Source organism: Bactrocera neohumeralis, chromosome 3, assembly GCF_024586455.1.
Source record: "Bactrocera neohumeralis isolate Rockhampton chromosome 3, APGP_CSIRO_Bneo_wtdbg2-racon-allhic-juicebox.fasta_v2, whole genome shotgun sequence".
Taxonomy (NCBI): domain Eukaryota; kingdom Metazoa; phylum Arthropoda; class Insecta; order Diptera; family Tephritidae; genus Bactrocera; species Bactrocera neohumeralis.
Window position 1 is genome coordinate 14,702,138 of NC_065920.1, and position 20,093 is coordinate 14,722,230.

At 34.7% G+C, this 20,093-nt stretch overlaps 1 protein-coding gene across 2 annotated transcripts; it reads right to left on the reverse strand.

Annotated features, from left to right (window-relative positions):
- Positions 1-9,400: 9,400 nt before the first annotated feature.
- Positions 9,401-19,887, reverse strand: LOC126753104 (protein MON2 homolog). Of its 2 annotated transcripts, none has more exons than XM_050464256.1 (22): positions 19,580-19,887; positions 19,078-19,209; positions 18,512-18,937; positions 18,331-18,456; positions 18,076-18,276; positions 17,763-17,997; positions 17,559-17,700; positions 17,370-17,496; positions 16,999-17,302; positions 16,628-16,929; positions 16,352-16,546; positions 15,902-16,290; positions 15,675-15,837; positions 15,189-15,614; positions 14,911-15,132; positions 14,567-14,721; positions 14,336-14,498; positions 12,823-13,107; positions 12,569-12,753; positions 12,008-12,481; positions 10,483-10,565; positions 9,401-10,423 (listed from the first exon to the last, which is right to left on the reverse strand). In XM_050464256.1, the coding sequence occupies exons 1-22, from the start codon at positions 19,700-19,702 to the stop codon at positions 10,218-10,220; spliced, it is 5,064 nt and encodes a 1,687-aa protein (XP_050320213.1). In that variant the 5' UTR covers positions 19,703-19,887; the 3' UTR covers positions 9,401-10,217. The 2 variants fall into 2 exon arrangements, with proteins under 2 accessions (XP_050320213.1, XP_050320212.1); XM_050464255.1 differs by having other exon boundaries at positions 16,996-17,302.
- Between the last annotated feature and the right edge of the window lie 206 nt (positions 19,888-20,093).

The following is a 20,093-nucleotide window of genomic DNA, read 5'->3' on the forward strand; positions in this document are numbered from 1 at the left end:
TCTTTTTATTTCTTTTTTCTTTTCGATATTTCAATTTCATAAAAAAAAAATAGAAAATGATAAATTTTAATGACATTTTTTTATTTAAAACTTAAGTTTCAACAATGAATTTATATAAATTTTTATTTAAATCTAAACCATGCAATGAGTTTTTTTACAAGTAGTTAAAAGCGAAATCTGAATTTTTCTAATTGATAATAAGTATTTCTATCTGATAATCTGTAAGGCGGAGAATTTTCCCGTTACTATTAAGCGCTCATACTTGGAGAGACTATCTTAGAGGTATCTAAAAAGCTATCTTTCAGCGTACCAAGCGAACAAGATAAATACATTTTTTCGACCCACCCTAATAAATACCCATATATATGAATTTGGTGACAGAAAATTGCATTCATCACACACATATAACACCAACACCTACATAAATGCATAGTTTCAACGACAACAAAACAACAACTGCAAGCAACATATACTGCTATGTTCACCAGCTAAAAAATCAGAGCAAATTGTATAGAAATTAACGAAAACCATTTACATTTAGTATTATAAAATGTGAAATCAAACTAAGTATAATATTACAGGAGATCAAGCGTTTTTAATACAGTATTGAAAATACATATATACATATATAACATACATACAAACATAAAAGCATAAAACAAACAAAAAAACAAAAAAACTACTCCAAATGTCTTCAAAATGTTAGAAAACATAAATGAAAATCACAGCGCGGCAAAATAAAGAGTGTTTGCGGAAATTTTTGATAGTTGAAACGTAGGAATTTCATAGTTATGCGAAAATAACTAAATCGACGTGGAGAAGTGCGCAGGAAAAACTAAATATATATGTACATACAAACATACATACGTGTTATTTTAAATGAGACAGCGACATTGAAAATGCATTAAAGACATAACACTCTGCTGACCAACGTAAAAGTTATGCGCAAAGTATTGCAAAAAATTAAAGAAAATAGAAAAAACCACAGTGCACCCACATACATACATACATAAATACGCTTTTTAATTGTTTCACAAACAAACAAATATACATACGTACATACATACATATATGTATGATTCAAAATCAACTAACCTAACAAAATATATTTGTAATATATATAAAAAATTAAAGAACCATGGCTTCAGCGAAAAGCGCGCAGAAATGCAAAACGAACAAACTACAGAATTAGTTACTTGTACGCAATACATACATACATACATCCATAAATGAAATTAAATGATGGTAATGAAAACTGGACGTTTTAGAAGCGCTAAAAACTCTGGGCGGTGGATTTGTGCACTTGATTTTTGTGTGTTTATGGTTTTTGAGAGTTTTCGAAACTTCGAAAATTCGTCGTTCGCTAAAGTTCCAAGACACTAAAACGATTACAACTTCGGAAATAATCCGAATTTCGAAAAATCCTTTTAGGGAGATATTTTCGAATATATGTATGTATAAAGAAACGAATTATGAAAAAAATCTAAATTTAAAAATTAGATTTCAATTCAAAAATATTGCTTTAAAAGATTTTCAAAATTTAGATGTTTTCAAATTCTAGACTACATAGAATACTCCCCTGACGAAATTTAATTATTTAGTAATAAAAAACGTGATTTTTGGAAGTGGATTTTCAATTTTTTCCAAGGCAATTTTCTTCAAAACACAGGTGATTATCGTCTTCAGATGTTCATATTATTTGCAATTTGTTCAAATAACATTCGTCTGCAGTATAGATACTATAGATCCGAGATACCTACTTTTTGCTTTCTTTTTGGAGTAATATTCTTTTGCCAATCTAATTGAAAAGCCCTGTGACAACAGGCAATTATTATTCATATACAAAATATAAATAATTAGTTAATTTTGCTGCTTGAAATTAGTTTCATATTCTCTTACACACATCCGAGTGTGTATTATCAAAGTGTCTATATTAATACTTTAAATATCTTATCAAACCACTTCAGCGATACAAAATACTTACGTCAGAACTGCAATTACGTATAGTAAATAAGTATTTCAAAATCGAGTTCTAATCACATTGAGTCCATTTTCTTATTTATGGCGTCATATGCTAATATAAGATAAGTATATACTCATATATAATATGCATATATAGAAAAATTTACATACGGATTCAAATTTTTCTCAAACACGCTGCGGTTAAGAATTTTTCTGGGCGACTTTTTGCTTCTCTTCACTTTCACTTCACTTTTGAATAACTTTTTTGAGTTATACAGTTATTTTTTTATTATAGGATCCTAAATCTTAATAAACAAAGACTTGCCTTACTTGTATAGATACTATAGACCTAAATTTGCTTCACACATTATAAGTATTATATACATATATTAATTAACGATCATTTATATTAATAAGATTTTAAGCTCTGCTTCGTAGATTACATACATTCCTACTTCAATTAAAATTGCTTAAGAAAGGCTCAGTACTACCTAAAAAGGTAAAGAGTAAATGTTCTAATCGAACAGCAAACGTTCCATATCCAATAATATTAGTACTAATAGTTACGATACATACCATAAATGTCATAAGGACTGCAGGAGTTGTGCAGAGTTATATGTATATATATTTTAAGCGAACAAAAAATACGAACATTGTTTTCGCTTGGTACTCTGAAAGACTGGCTCATATACAGCGCGAAGAAATTCTCTCCAAGTATGAGCTCTTAATTGTAACATTGAAGTTCCTCCGCTTTACAGATTATCAGCTAGAAATACATATTATCAGTTCGAAAAATTCAAATCTCACTTCCAACTACTTGAAAAACTACTTGTAGATTTTGTAGGAAAATTGATGCTGTACAAAATGGTCTCCTACAACTTTTTCGTAAACCTAACATTTTAAAAGTTATTAACAGTTGAAGTTTGACTATTTTAAGACAATTTTTTCTTTTGAATTTTACAACTCATTAAACAAAAATTATTTTATTTTATAGTCTTGTAGGAAATTTACTACGCTACAAAAATGGTCTGCATAATTTTTCGTTTAAGTTAAGCGTTTACAAGAGATTCATCGTCGAACACCACTACCTATCAGAGGAACAAAAAGATATTAGATCTATTTCAATTTTAGCAAAGCTAATAGATATTTCTGAAAGTTTCTTGTTTTTTTCTTCGTTTTAAAATCAACGCCCAAAAATCAAGTGCCACAACACACACACACACACACACAAAAGCCACTTAAAAGGAACGCAACATTTTTGAACCAGAGATGTGTTCATTAAACTAATACAACAACAATATACTTATTGAACTTAACTAACTAATGAGAAAATAAAATAAAAAAAAATTAGAACAAAGAAGAAATTAATCAAAGAGCAGCATGCAAAATGCAAACTTTAAGATACGACTTAGCCGGGAGAGAACCTAAAATCTAAAAAAAATCTAAACACATTTAGTTGCCGCTTTTTGGTAATGAAACCACCTCTAGATTTTAGATAAATACTAACATACCTACATACTTTATACTAACAAACAAAGTGCAACTTTACTGTAAAATATACCCCACACACACTATATATATACATACATACATACGTATATAAATATACATGTATGTATGTATACCCCTAACTATCTACCTAATTACATACATACATAGATAATTATGTTTGAAGCACCAATTGTCAGCTTTAGTTTTTTTCCAACTTTTGAGAGAAAAATTAAAAAAAAAAACACACTAAAAACAAAAACAAAAACTATATGTGTATTGTTGAGGCGTAACTACTTTATTATGTATTATTATTATTACATTATCTACACTTGGATAGCATTAAACTATTGTACTCTTACTAAGTAAATATTATTGTAAAATTCGCGCCGACAGACAGACACACGCTGATACTAGCAAACACATACATATGTACATACTAATATATACACATACATACATACAAACATACATATAACGATATGCAAGTGGAGATGATCCAAGTATTGTTAAATTTTTACCGCAAATTAATTACTGTTAAGTGTGATCATGGCCACACACACACAGCAACAAAACACATATACATACATATATGCATATATTCATATATGCACACATACTTATACACATAAACATGCATACACTCACACATACAAAGACATATACATATATACCCACACACACACATATGTATGCATACATGACTTCACTCACACATACACATATACATACACACATATATAAAAATATATACAGACTTATATATGTATATACATTCATACACCTGCTCATGAATTTACATCAACATCTTGGCACCATTACACCTACTGAAAATAAATTTGGAAAAACCAACATCCCATCATTGCAAAGCATAAAACTATTTCCTATAGGAGATTACATTATAAATTTAACAAAAACAAAAAACTTATGTAAAATGTTATTTACACAAAAATTCAACACAAAAACTGAATAAAGCTAAAGCAAAAACCAAAACCCAAAGCGTTTAGTCTAAATGAAATGCAATAAAGAGTGGTGGAAAATAAAATAAAAAAAAAAATCAATAAAAAATAATCATAAATTGAAATGTATTATACTTAAGAGAGTTCCATAATTAAATAGGTCCACAAGATAAACATAAAGATGAAGTGTCACAATAACTGCTGATTGTAAGCGATGATTTATACCTTTCCCTAGAGCACACACGCCACCCAACACCCAACACAGTTTTCAAAAACCAAAGAAAAAAAATTAAAGTAAAAAATAAAAACAAAAGCAAAAGCAAAAAAACTAAACGTTAATAGTCTAATAAATTAGCAGATTTAAACTAATTGAAAACGAAATCGAAATTGCAAATGCAGCTGAAATGAATTGCAATGTACGGTGTAAGTTTAGCAACACACAAAAACAAAAATAAAAAATAAAAAACTGTGAATTAAGTATGTAATTTAAAAAACCCCAAAGGCCCCACAAATAAGTTAGAACGACTTTAACTAGTATTAAATGCCTGATGTGCGAATAACTGAAAATTGTGTAAAATTTACATGCAGAAAACAAGACTACCGTATCGGGCAATGTCACGAAAGACGACATTTTAACAACAACAACAGCAACGGTTACAATAAACACCACACAGTTGTGGGCAGAGTTTGCAACAACAAACAGTTTAAACAAATGCAGTCAATATGTAACAAAATCACACACAAACACACATACACACATAATACACTTCATATACATATACAAATATACATATGTATGTATATGTATGTACATGAAAATTGGTGAATTCGTATAAAATAGAGAAACACGAAACACATGTGTATATTCCTGACAGTTTGTTAAAGCAAAAAAAAGTCAAACAAAAACATACCACAACAACATCTCTGCAAAATTACCGCATGTACGAACAATAAGACCGTTAAGTGAAATTGTTTTTTGTTTCTGCATCAGCAACGTTTTTCTCGAGTACTGCAGTTAAAATATACCAACGGCGTTTAACGGACCGCAAACCTAAAACTAGTAACATTAATGAGTAAAAAAACCAAAAAACAAAACCAAAAACAGGAGTCATAAGACAAACACAAACACAAACTCGTTGCATTAATTAAAGAAAACGTAGTATTAATTAATGATAAACTAATATATATCTATATATATACGTTGTATATATATACATATATATATATTATATATAATAAATAAAAAGGAGTTAAGTAATTAATTTAAAAATGCATAGAGCAAAAAAAACATACAACAAAACAAAAACAAAAAATATTACTGAAAACTTGATTGCCTAATTCTAATTAATATAAATATAAACAAAATAAGTAAAACAAAAACAAAAATCGCATATATACATATAAAAATACTGAAAAATAAAACAGAAAAAAACAAACAACAAAAATGTTATTATACTTATTATTAATGATAAAAAAATTAATAAATAAAAAATTTTATTTAGATTACTACAAGTGTGTTTTTTCTGCAGCACATGGCAGACACCCAGAGCAGGTTAAGTATTTCATATAAATATTAGATATTATTTACTGCAACATGCCTTGGAGCTGCATGACAAAGCCGCATTTTAGACCAGCGAAGATAAAATACCATAAATCCACTTGTGAATTCCATTAAATCGTATTTTCATATTTTAAGAATATTCTGCGAAAATGTGAAGTTGATCTAGCAAAAAATTACGGAAATCTTAGTAGGATGAAACCAATGGAAACGAAAGTTAAAATAACCAAAACTAGAGGAAAAACACGTACGAAAGGGCTAAGTTCGGGTGCAACCGAACATTTTATACACTTGCACCTTCTAGAATCAAACAGATGAATAAAGTAAGATGTAAAACGTCAATCAGAGGATCGGAATCTAAGCAATTTTACATATATATATGGTGCATATACTCTACATAACTCATACATTCACCGACAAATTCAGCATAAGATTCGTTAGAAAAACGAAAATCATTATACGCGGTATATGGAATTTGGGGTAGTATCGACCCGATTTTATCTGTTAACTAGATATGAACATACTAAAAAACTGTTCCCTGGGTTTCATTGAGCTACCTCACATACAATCTCCAATTCACCAAAAACTAATAGTTTATGGTCAAAATGTTCAAATTTTATAGTTTTGGAGTCGGAATATATAGAGAAATAAATACCAGAAATCCTCCCACACCCCATTTCAACACCCCCACTTAGGAGAATGAATCATTTTGATGACTTTCTCCTCAAAAACCGGCGATTTGGTACACGTTTTTATATTTATAAATTTCTGGGTAAATCGAAATTTATTTTTGCTTTAATAAAAATATGCCCCATGCGATTCTGCAAATTTCTGCATTTTTATATTTTCTCTACGACCAGTAGTTTAGAAGTTATAAGCATTTTTGTATTCGCTTGTATTCGGCGGCTACTTACTACATGCTCCTGGTCGCCTGGTAGGAATCTGAGATTTTGGCACCAAATTGAATGCAATTTTTCTGCAGGGGCGGCGGATGCACCCTGCAAATTTGCGTGGTGGGTAGTATACGCAAAGGGAAGATGCAGGAAATATACAAAAATGGCAAACATCCCCACCGGAAATGGAATAACTACTTTCAAAACTTCCGGAAGTCGAAAGCGAAACGGATACAAATTGTACATCCGCTTTTCAACTTCCGGATCGGGAATGTAATTACGGTGCTCTCCTTCCGGTCCGAGATCCTAACCGGAAGCCAAAAAACGGAAACGGATGCAAATTTCCGTTTTGCAACATCCGGAACCGAGATATCCGGTTTCCGTTTTGAAACTTCCGGTTTGGTTCTCAGGCCGGAAGTATGATACCGTAATTTCATTGTTTCCGGATTTTTCGGTCGTTAATTCTCACTTCCGGCTAGGGACCTGTTTCCGGCCAGATATATCCGTTTCCGGTTTGTAACTTCCGGTTTGGGTTCCAGACCGGAAGTGTGGTACCGTTATTTCATTTCCGGTCGGTGACTTTTTCCGGTTTCCGGTCCGCGGGTATGCCCCGGTTCCGGGTTCCCAATTTGGCCCCTTTGCGTATGCAACGCCCCACGCAAATTTTTGGTGCATCCGCCTCGCTGCAGAAAAATTGCATTCAATTTGGTGCCAAAATCTCAGATTTCTACCAGGCGACCAGAAGCATGTAGTAAGTAGCCGCCGAATACAAGCGAATACAAAAATGCTTATAACTTCTAAACTACTGGTCGTAGAGAAAATATAAAAATGCAGAAATTTGCAGAATCGTATGGGGCATATTTTTATTAAAGAAAAATTAAATTTCGATTTACCCAGAAATTTATAAATATAAAAAAAGTGTACCAAATCGCCGGTTTATGAGGAGAAAATCATCAAAATGATTCATTCTCCTAAGTGGGAGTGTTGAAATGGGGTGTGGGAGGATTTCCAGGTATTTATTTCTCTATATATTCCGAGTCCAAAACTATAAAATTTGAACATTTTGACCATAAACGGTTAGTGTTTTGTTTAATAATTCTTTTGGACAATTAGGCGGTCCAGATGTGATGGGTTTAGATGCCTTAAATATTTATGTCTAAATTTTTAAGAGATGCTCTCCTCAGCTCGTTCTTCGCTCCCTTTAATGCCTGTCTGCTGCCTATTAAAATTTTTATTCTTCATATTTTACGCTCTATATGGTATCTAAAAAGATATGTATGTTCCGAAGTAGGATCCTACTTACGGATGGAAAAATACCTACAAGTATTTCTCTTACCATATAACTCCGGTCAATCGATTCGAATCGAAAAATAGTATCACTCACTCTCTTTCACTCTTTGAATACTCTTGCAACCTTTTGCTACAGAGTATTACAGTTTTGTTCACCTAACGGTTGTACGTATTAGGTTGCACCCGAACTAAGCCCCTCCTTACTTGTTTCTTGTTTGTTTTTTTATATTTTACTTGAATTAAATTATTTATGGCTCAAATAGATTTCAAGGCATTCAGCAACTGTTCGGAAATTTAAATTCCTATCTTCAGTTTGTTCAAACTCAAATAAGAACTTAAAGCATTCTTATCACTCACGTTATCAAATATTTACTCATCTGAAATGTCGCATTAAGAACACCTTGAAGGCAAAGAAAACGTGTTTAAAGTGCCCATGACAACATTTTTTTCGCATATGAGCAAATTATGCTGAAATCAAATTTTGCGTATGTGCGCAGACACTCTTTCTACACATATGTATAAATATGTACATAGGTATGTTTATTTAATGAATATAGACTTATGTATGGGTATGTATGCATGGCTGCCGCGGCTATCTGACACTTGAGCGCAAACAATCCAATTCTAATGACAACAACGGTTGGGCATGACAAATTCAAATCAAATTTGATGTTTTCAAATTTCCAGAACTTAATGACGTCCACGCTGACGTCATCACTGCGTTACGTTATATGCTCGCTGTTTTTCTAATGTTGGCATAAGTTGAGAACAAGAGGCATGTACTTACTTATTACTTGTATTCTTACGGTCATAGCGAGGAACAGGTGTCCTGGGGATGATTGTAGGGAATTCTTGGAGAAAAAAAAGGTGCAAAAAATTGTTGCAGAACACCTTGTCTCCCTGGGAAAGCCGGGCACAAGAGAAATTCTTCCCAATATCTCCGATTCATTGTGTATTCCACATATACAATGCTATCAAAAATTTCCCTCTGAGTTCCATTAAGGTACCTCCACATGTTGACCAATATATGGAGTGTAAAAGTATAACAGTTTTGTTCACTTAACTGTTGTATATATCACGTGAAACTAATCGAGATACATACATATATGGTTATAATAATTGATTAGGATGACGAGAAAAGTTGAAATCCGGTTGAAGGTCTGTCTGTACGTCCATCCGTCCGTCCAAATATTTTCTCTTCATAAAATTTGTATAAATAACGGTACTGAAACTATTGAATGAGAAACAAGTTTAGTTTTTGTTTGCTTTTCTTTGCCTAATACTTTGTGTTTTATTACTTTATCAATGGCTGAAAGTACAGTAGGACAAGAAATTGTGTATACTATATTATCAATATTTTTTTGTTTATCGATTTCATCTTATTAAAAACGTTCACTACAAAGATCTCTAAATATAATTAGTTTGTATAGTAAATATTTCATAGGTAATAACTTGCGTCTTGCATTTTAATGCACTAAAACTGCTATGCTATTATATAATACGTGTTAATAGTAATAATAATAGTAATAATAATAATAATAATAATAAAGTATAAAAACCAATTTGGATTCCATAAAAAATTACACTCCAACAAAAGTTGAATAACTAAAAAACGGTAAACGAACATTAAACACAAAAAACGCTTGCCGAGGCACAAATAATTAATATGTATGCACCGTTGCAGTGCAAAGTTGCCATTTTATTTAAGCAGAGAAATTTTGAATTTTCGCTTTATCCGCTGAATTTTGACGGCACATACGCAACATACATACAAATACGGCTAAAAATAGACGCGAATGTAAGCGCACAATTGCGTATGCCGGCGTATACCTAATTAGTTACAGTTGGTTAAATAAGTATGTGTACTTGGTATACTTGTATGTGTATGGGTAAGTTGTCTTATTTAAGCATGCCCAAAATAAATATCAAACTTTTATGTTTTTATCCGCTTGCAAATGTTATTGTAAAAGTCCCATAAACGTCATTTAATTGACGGCTTTAAATGTCGGCTGTGTGTGTGTGTATGTATATTTGTATATAAGTAATTCTCTGACTTTCGTTACACATTTATTCTTGTCCATTTGATTGCGTGGCATTTTGTAGTTTCGCATTATTTGCAGTTTCGGTATTTAGACACTTGGGTGGTTGCAGTAGGTCTGTGTACTGCAGCAACGCTTCACGCAACGAGCGCGACACCTCTGGCGAGGTCGTCGTGGTACAGTCAACGAGATACGGATATAGACCGATAAGCTGGTCCCACGCTGGCTTATTTACTAATATGAAAGTAATTAAAATTAAAATAATTGAAATTTGTATTTTATAGTTCTGTTACCTTTCGATGGCGGTGCTTTTTTCATAGAGACGACTAATGTGGCGATTGCCTTTAGCACGAAGGAAATTTCCGAAAGACGGAATCTGAAAGACATTATGCAGAGTAAAAATTACAATAACAATTTATATTTTCTATTTATTGCGTTTGAGATTTAATGGATAAGAACATCATTGCCATTATCATAAATACAAATCGCTATAAATTACGTTTTATGAAATTACGCTATCTGGCAGCTGAAGGTCAAACAAATAACTTTTTGCTCTCGCGATAAAAACAAAAGTAAGAAGGCAAAAATCTCCATTTATTCGAAATCAATTTTTTCAATATATCGATTCGTAATTATCTACCTACCCGAAGAGAGATCAAAGAAGGCTTCAATTGTCTTATACTACTGTAGAGGAGCCGAAAGTGGTCCTCTGGCTCTACGACACCATAGTCAAGGCCTTTATGTTAGATGGAGTCTTTATGTGGTGGACAGCTATTGAAAAAACCATAATTGCAAAGAAACTAAAAATCTTGGGGGATGGTTGGTGGAGGGATTTACTATCAGAAGCTCTCTATCAACTTCGGCTTCAGACTTCCTGACTATTGCAGTGTTTTCCAAACCGATGTTGCAGCCATTACCGTAGCAGTAGATATACTGTTCCAGAGTAAAGTCTACTTCAGAGAGTTGACTATCCACTCAGAAAGCAGGGCTGCAGTACCAGCCTTGAACTCATTAACAGTGCGTTCAGGGTTGGCCAAGAGTGCCTAACCATGCTGTCAATAGCATCGAGTTTCTTTGGAATAAGACTGGTATGGGTGGCAGGCCACAGCAGAATAGCAGGAAATTGTAAAGCTGATTAGTTAGCAAGGAAGGGCAACCTAGAACCGCTATCAGTAGGATGGGAGCGGGTCAGTGCTGCCGTATCCTCTTCTGTTCTATTACTAGATAGCTTGGCTTCGCGAGAGCTTGGTCAACCCTGAGCCACACTCAGTACATGCACTGTCGCAAAATCCTTTTGGCCCAAAATCGATCGTAAGAGTTCTAGTGAATGAAATGAAAATGCTCTCTGAGTTTAAGGTACCTCAAATAACATCGCCAACATATAAGGAATTAAGTCAACTAGATGTTTGAAAATCTCGTTATTAGCTTTATGGGATCCAGGGCAAGTTTCCACACCTCTATCTATTAGGTACACGGGGGCTAAGGGAATTCTTGATCCGATTCAACCCGTTTTCGAGTTACAGATATATTATTATCAGAAAATTATTCTCTCTTAATTACAATAGTATATCTCACAGATTTATTATTTTTTCGAAAAAAGTTCGCAACAAGTCACATGGGACGTAAACGGGATTTTCGTTTAATTTTATTAATGTTAGAATAATATTACCCACCGAACTTGGTTGAAATCGGTCGAGTGGGCGGGGCTATAATCCGATTTAATAATTTTCACAGAAATTTGTAAGACCCAGAAGTCTATATTATCACAAGGATTCACACAAAACCACCAAATATTGATATTCATCCCAAACTACATACCTTGGCAGAGGGCATTTGCCACTTTGTCGTTCGTCATCGTTGAAACGCTTCAAGACCTCCTGGAATCGATGTAACAAAGCAGTAACCGCTAAGCGACCGGCAAAATCCTTGCCACCACCGAGCACATTCGAATTCAATGTTGCATTAATGCCCGCCACCGTTGCCGATGCCGCCGTTAAGCTGTTGCGATTGTTGTTGCAAGTGTCATCCAGCAGCGAGAATTGCAAGAGCGTTTCAAAGCAGGTTTTGGCGAAGATTTCACGTAATTTCCAATCGGATTCATAACAAATATTCGAGTCAGATGCGGAATGTATGGAGCCTTTGTTGAGAAGCACAACAATTTGCATTATGAATTGATGCGGCATTTCGTGCGCGTGCGGCAACACCTCGTCACGCAACAGTTCGATGACCTGACAATCAATTGTTTCGTCCAGCACAATTTCGTCTAGGCCACGATCTTCAATTGTACAAACGCTGCGAGCAAAAGTTAATTAATAAATTTTCAATTGACAACAACGATTAATAACGGGCGAAAGTGTGTGTGTGTGTGCGTTTACTCACCTTGCAGGAAAGAGAAATTTATCAAATGTGTCGGCCAAGTCATCCCACATGCCGGTGAAATAGTTGGGTTTGGCGCGTGCCACCTTCAGGCCGGTATGTAGGACGGTAATCAAACTCGAGATGGCCAATTTCCATGTGCTGGACGAAAGACACTTGTACTTCATGGCGAGCGGAGTGCGCAGTGCCTGTGTGGAGTGGAAATTTCCATATACATATATATAAATTTAATGGCTGCAGGTCACGTTAGTGCTCACCTTGATAATTTCATGTAAAATATTCTCATGCATGACGCACTCCTCCGTAGCGGTACTTTGATACAATTTCACGCATATACTAATGGACTTCTCGCCAAACGGTATGAAATTCATGCTGACCATTTCCACGGAAGCATTGTTTGTATAATGATTCGCTGTCTTAGCGTACTTATGCTCGACGCCCGTGTACGCAGGCGGTGCACAGGCAAACTTACTGAACACCAGTAATTGGCGGAATATAACAGGAATCATATGCTTCAAGTTGGAGCCCTCTTTAGTTGCCTCCTGCAAAAATTAAAATATATATGAAATTAAAAAAAAACTAAATAGTAAAAATTTTCAAAATATAAAAAAAAATTTAAATACACAAAAAATAAAAACATAAAGAAAATTCAAAATTAAAATAAATAAATACAAAAAGAAAAAAACACAAAATTAAAAGAAAATATAAAAAAATTACAAAAATTGAAAAATATATAAAAATATAAAAAATTAATAAAAAAAACATAATCAGTTTACAAAAAAAAAATGTTTAACTAAAAACAATCTAATATGAAAAAAATCAAATTAAACACAATACCAAATTAAAAATAATACACAAAATTAAAAAAAAAAACGAAAAAATTACATGAATTTAAAATATAAAATTAAAAAAAAAAATAAAGAATATGTACAATTAAAAAATATGTAAAATTGAATAATATATAAAAATACAAAATAATAAAATAAAACCATTTAACAAACAAAAAAATAATTATTAAACAAAACTATTTTACCAAAAAAAAAATTAAAACAAAATTAAAAAATTACAAAATTTAAAACATAATACGAAATTACAAAAAAATTAAATTTAAATAAAGTCGAAATTAAAGAAAAATTTAAATTACAAAAATACAAAATTAAAAAAAAAATATAAAATATAGAAGATTAAAAATAAAATACAAAATTAAAAAACACATATGTATGTATTTAAAAAAATAATTAAAATAAATAAAATAATTTCAAAATATTTAAAAAATTAAAAAAAATACATGATACTAAAAACATACATATGTATGTACATATATAAAAATAGATGGAATTAAAAAGTGTGAGAAATTAAAAAAAAATTATAAAAATAAAAAAATTAAAAAAAAAATTTATAAAAATAAAAAAATTAAAAAACTAATAGAATTAAAAGAAAAAACCAAATTAGAACAAAATTCAAAATTAAAACAAAATTACGAAATTAAAAAATATATATGAAATTAAAAAAAAAATACAAAATTAAAAATTAAAAAATACAAAATTAAAAAATACAAAATAAAAAAATATTTTTTTATTCAGTGAAATCTGCCATAAGCGGACACTGGCGGGACTAGTCTTTCTTTCCGGTTAATAGAGTTGTCCACTTAATAGATTTTACTTAATAAACATCAAAAGACAGATGTTGGGACCGGCCAATGAGCGTCCGTTTCATAGAGCGTTTACTGTACTCTTGGAAAGAATATATGCAACTGAGAGCCCTGCAAACCTTTTGTATGAGATCCATGCAGTCGAGTATGCCGTCGTGCAAAGGTGTGAGTAGTGAGTCGGATACTGAGGACATTATATATGGAACGGCGTCAGTTTGTACGGGTATACACACCGCATTCGTCAGCACAATGCAGAATTTTTCAAAGTCCTCCAAAGTAAACCTGCAAGCAGAAATGTTAAACTTAAAAGTTATTCCGAATATATGTGAAAATAGCTACGTTGGGCGCACCTTTGGTGTATGTGTTGGAAAATTGCAGGGAAAATTTGTATCAATGCGGTTAAAAATGCCTGGCTGGGCACGTAGAATTCATCCTGGGTGTCGTTGTTTTTCGTTGTGATCTTTGTGCTCTCAATGCCGATATTTAGCCAAATATTCCAAGCAATCTTTGTGAAAAAGAATAACGGGAGTTATTAAAAAATATGAAAATAAGCTGACACAACAATTCACACGACAGTAGGATCTAAGTAACCGGAACGGACCCGGATTTTTAACCAGCCAAGGACCATCAACTCGGCAAAATGCCTTAAAATTACTGCAGGAATGTTTTCTGCCGCTACAACAACAAAACTCACCGTCCAAATTTCATCGTCTTTAACGCGTGTGGTCTCCTCGTCCGTGAGAGACGCGGCTTTATCCGCATTATGGTACATAATTTCTTGTAGCGACTTGAGCGCGGCCAAGGATACTTCCCCATTTTTGCTCAATGCAGCATTTTGGATGAATTCCAAAACTAGCGACCAAGCGCGATCGAAATCACCCAACATTTGCAACAGCTCACGCTTGGTATTGAATACCTGAAATAAATAGGTGGCTTAGCATTTGTTACAGATGATCAAAACACTATGCATACCCTGCAGACGCCGGAGAGTGTGAGCACTTGTGTCTCCGCCCACTGCTTTTGGGCGGTGTTACGCGAATGGTGTATCAGTATATTGCCGCTGGCATCCACTTTCTCATTACTGGCCGAACTGGACAGGGCACGCACATTATCCAACAGTGGGAATAGAACTTGCCAAACCAATGCTTGCCATGTGGGCGGATTCAGCAGGCTTCCGTGCGCTGAAATGGTGGAGAAGAGCGTTTGTCCAGCTGATTTGCGTACCGCTGGGCGCAAGTCAACGCACAAATCACCCAATTTGGCATACAAACACATCCAAAGCTTATCGAATTGCGGCATTTTCACCGTGCCTGGGAAATCCGGCAGTATGGCCACCTCCTCCACTTGGCTCGACATTAGTTTATCTTGATTTTGATTAAAGAAATCGGAAATGTTCCACTGCAAACGAAGTATAATATTAATCATTTGCGTATTAGACAAAATTTGCAATGAACCCACCATCAAACCAATCGCTGTGAGCGAAATATTCAACTCCTGTGTCTGTGAACCAAACTTAGCGGCAGTTCGAATGCACAGCGGCAGGCAACGCCAAGGCATAACCGTCAAAAAGTCGGTGATCACCAACTGCAGACACTGGAATGCGGTGCGTATCAATGGCTCGCTAAAATTACGAAGCAATAATTGGAAAAATTAAATATTTTTGCTTTTAAGGTTAACACACGCACCCGTGATGCTCATTCACTGCGCCAATAATCTCGATTATTGCCGGCCAACCGAAGGACAATATTTCGCCTGCGCCATTTAGTATCTGCAGTACACAGTCAAGCTGTCGCTGGCGCACATCTGCATGCATGACCGTCGAGAGCTCCGAAAGTGGACTTAGCAACATTGTCTGCAGCTCCATGTTTTCCTTTAGCGGTACGGTATGCTTAAACTGCAGTGCGGACTTAACCAAATAGGTAATGGCTTCCACACCCCATTCGCGCATGCGTATGTGACGATGTTGACAAACCTCCAGCAAGTGATTGGTAAGTGGACGCCAAAGCACCTCAATGCGTGGCATATTCACCAGGCCAGTTTCGAGTAGTTTAGCGACGGCAAATAAGGACGGCTCCTGGTAGTAGCCAAGCATTGTAATGGTTTATATAAAACACGTAAAAGAAATATTTGCTTACCCTATTGGCATAAGCGAGCTCCATAGCTTCATGCGAGAGCTTGCATAATGCATCGATCAGGTGATGCAGCGCTATATCGTTCAAACACTGACTGGATTCGAAAAGCTGACTCAGCATTTGGGACAGCACCGGCAAGTCGGCCATAACTGCAGTTTGTATGCCCACATTTGCTTCCACGGCTGGCTTTGGGAATGCCTAAATTGCAACAAAAAAACATATGTATACAAATTTTGTACATCACTGAAAGTATTTCAAATTACTCGAACTTGCACTCACTTGCAAACTGCCGCCCGTGGAGGGCTTCAAGCCCAAAATCCACACCAGGTGTTGTAGCGTTTGCAGCACTATATGCCAAGATGTGCCGAGTATGCTGCCGTTATTGCGCGCCAAGCACAATATGGCACGCATACACTGCAGATTTTTATTGGTCAACATGACCGGCGCTTGCATTATGCTGTGCGGCAGCGACGCGCTGGGCAATGGCGTACCCACCGCCACGATTTGTTGCCGAAATTCACCCTCATTGCAGGTGTTCATGAACTGGTTGTTCAAATCTTGGCTATTGCTGCGCGCATGACCTACGAATAAGAAATGCGTTAAATATTAATTTTACATAGCGAAATGTGTGCGAAACTCTGTACTACCACGCAAATCTGCATCCATGTGCGCATTATTGGCAAATATTGCCGCGGCATAGTGCGGTGGGAAAGAGGCACGGCACATGGATATTATGAAGGCGTCACGGGGGCCAAGCAGGTCCAGCAGACCACAAAGTGCAGCGTAACTCTGCATTGCCTTTAGTATGTTATCCGTTGTGCCTTCGTCGATTGAGGCATCTATTAGTGGCACGAAAGCGGAGAGTAAGCCATTCCAACTGGAGTTGATCAATTGTATGCACAACGGCTTGTGCTCCTCTTCTGTGGTAATATCGACATTGTGGATCGCTTGTTGCTGCATACATTAAATGGAAAAATAAAAGTACAAATAAAATATTGTGGTTTTCGTTTGCAAAACAAACCAGTTCGGGTGTTCGTTGTATTACGCAGCCAATGGAGCTGGTTACATCCAAAAGTATGGCGTAAGCTACAGAAACGCCATAACTGTCCGGTATGTTGGGTGCCTCCAACTTATCCAACATCTCCAAACTATAAAAGAAAAGAAAAATTATGTTATAATGAATTAGTTGGCGTAAATATTTATAAATTACTAGACGGCTTTTGCCACGCCAGGTGCAAAATTGGTGACTAGTGATAAGTAAACGCCACGAAACATGAAGCCGCATTGATTGCCAGCGTTATGCGCAGTTGTGGGATTATTTTGATTAGCAGCAGGCAGCTGTCCATTTTGCACTAAGAAAAGCGAAAAATATATTATACTTGGTAGAATTTTTTTAAATATTTAGCGCACGTACAAGCTGCCGCATTTATTAACGAATATCGCACGAACGTTCCCAACGCTGTGATCATGTCATGTAAAATATTTGTGGCATGATTTTTTAAATCGTAGGATTTACAAAAGAAAGCGATTAAATTTGGTTTTGTGGCCAGTTTATGTATGACTTCCAATGCCAAGGCGCGTTGCCAGTGCGGTTTGTCAGGATCGAGAAATTTAATTATCAAAGAAAGGAAAATTTCACATTCCGTTACCTACAAAGCGAAGTCGAAAGGTTAAATTAGAAATTACATGGAAAAACAAATAATAATTATATAACATTCCTAACTTACCAATATCGTGTGGTACTTCTGTATGAGTATTGCCACTAAACGCAATAAACGCATGCTGATGGGAAAATATGGTTTATCGTTAGGGACTGCCGTATTGCCGTTATTGGGCGTCGGTAGCTGGCGATGCTTTACATTTGGCGAGAATAGTTTAATTACTAATGCACAAACGCGTTCTTTCAGTAGCAAACGAAAGTCGTTATTCTAAATATAAAGCATATGTTTGAATATAGATTGAATTAGTTTATTGCCATTTACCTCATGAAAAACAGCGCTGAAATTAGTTAATACTGCCTCGAGTAATTCTAAGCCAAAAGTGCGTGTCATTTCAGTCATACCGATAAGCCAATACGGTTGATCGGCATTTACTAGCTGCACGAGATCCTAAAATTTTGTTTCGTTAAATAATGCAATAGTTAGAATTTGTAAAAACATTTACTTGAAATAGGAAAAATGCATCCGCTGCAAAGGTCTGCATTTCAGCACTAGCTCCAGTACTGTTATCAGTGTCCAACGTTTCTTTATTTGCATTTTGATTTATTCCCTGTAGAGATGCCATAGAGTTTTTCTCCAAGTATACACGTTCAAAAACCAATGAAACAAGTTGACGTATAGTAGCACCTGCTGTGTTAACAATGGTGGAATTTTTGGTGTAATGTAGTCGAAAACATAGTACTAGCGATTTGGCTAATGTTTCGCCATGCACCACCGTGTTGGTAGTTAGCAAGAGCGTGACAGTTTGCAAGACCTTAACCTCTTCTATGTTATTTTCCATAAGCATCCATAATGCATCGGTTATGTAGCGTGCACCCTTTTGATCAACCACCTGCTGGGTGATAAGCCGTTGCATCATGCCCAGACAATACTGTAATATACAACTTTAATGTTAGCAAAGGTAATCACATTTAAAGCAGGTATTGATAAGATAGTAGGCAATAGCCCCGGCAAGCACATAAATATTTACGTGCATATATTTATATCTAACCGTTAGGGGAAATGACTCACCTTAATAATTTTAAGGTCTTTGGTTTCGCATCCTTGCACAAGCGGATACAGAATTTGGTTTACCGTGTAGTAGACAGAAGTTTGTTGATTATTACTTGCTGCACTCAATTTGGAAATAGCCTCTTCGCATGACTGAATAGGCAAAAATTAAAAAACAAGTATTAGGATTGTGAATTAGTTTTCAATGAGAGAGCTCCCAAGACCTAATATTTTATTGTATGTAAAATCATGCGTTTTTATTTACTAATTATACACCAGTACTTAATATACATATGTATGTATATGCAGATAGATATTTGAAAAAAGCCAGTAATTGATGTGAACGAAAAAACAATGGCAGCGTTCATATGTATGCATATACACATAACTCCAATGGGCAAACACCACCCCCTACGCACGCCGCACCCAGTTGTGACACATCAAATTTCGTATTGCAGTCTACCCTCGTACGAATCTTTTGCTTAATTAATTTAATGAGAACGTGTTGTGTTTATTTTCTAACCTCCTTTATCAATGGATACTTCTTTTTAGTTTCCAGGGAAAGTGTTTTAAAGTCTGCCCGCAAGGCCTCAACAAATTTATGCACCGACTCATTGCCACCCGTCGAGGTGCGTACGAATGACATTTTCACGTCTTTTTTTGTTTTAACAGTTCACAGATAAAATAATAGTTCTTTTCTGCTGCTTTTTACACTCAGCATTACAATAAAATTCTTTTGTTTTATGTATAAAATTCTAAATACACTTTTCTTCCAACTGAAAACCCACGAAATTTGCCAGATACGTATCTTTTTCTGTTTGTATGGTTGTGTTGTTTTTGCCTAATTTGACAGCTGACGTGACAACATTCCGTTGAAGAGCCAATGTAGTTGTTCACAAATGGCTAAAAGCAGGGTTACCAGTTGCAGGTAATTAAAAAAAATATATAAACAATACCGAAAGACGAACGTCATAATGAAGCAATAAACGTTTGTATGTGTATGTATTCAAGATAAATATTTATTTATAAATAAAATA

Coding starts and splice junctions, on each gene's coding strand:
- LOC126753104 (XM_050464255.1), bottom strand. CDS start 19,702: ATGTCATTCGTACGCACCTCGACGGGTGGCAATGAGTCGGTGCATAAA. Junction 12,482..12,568: donor AAATTTCTCTTTCCTGCAAG/GTGAGTAAACGC, acceptor TTTTGCTCGCAG/CGTTTGTACAATTGAAGATC. Junction 10,424..10,482: donor AAAAGCACCGCCATCGAAAG/GTAACAGAACTA, acceptor CTTTCATATTAG/TAAATAAGCCAGCGTGGGAC.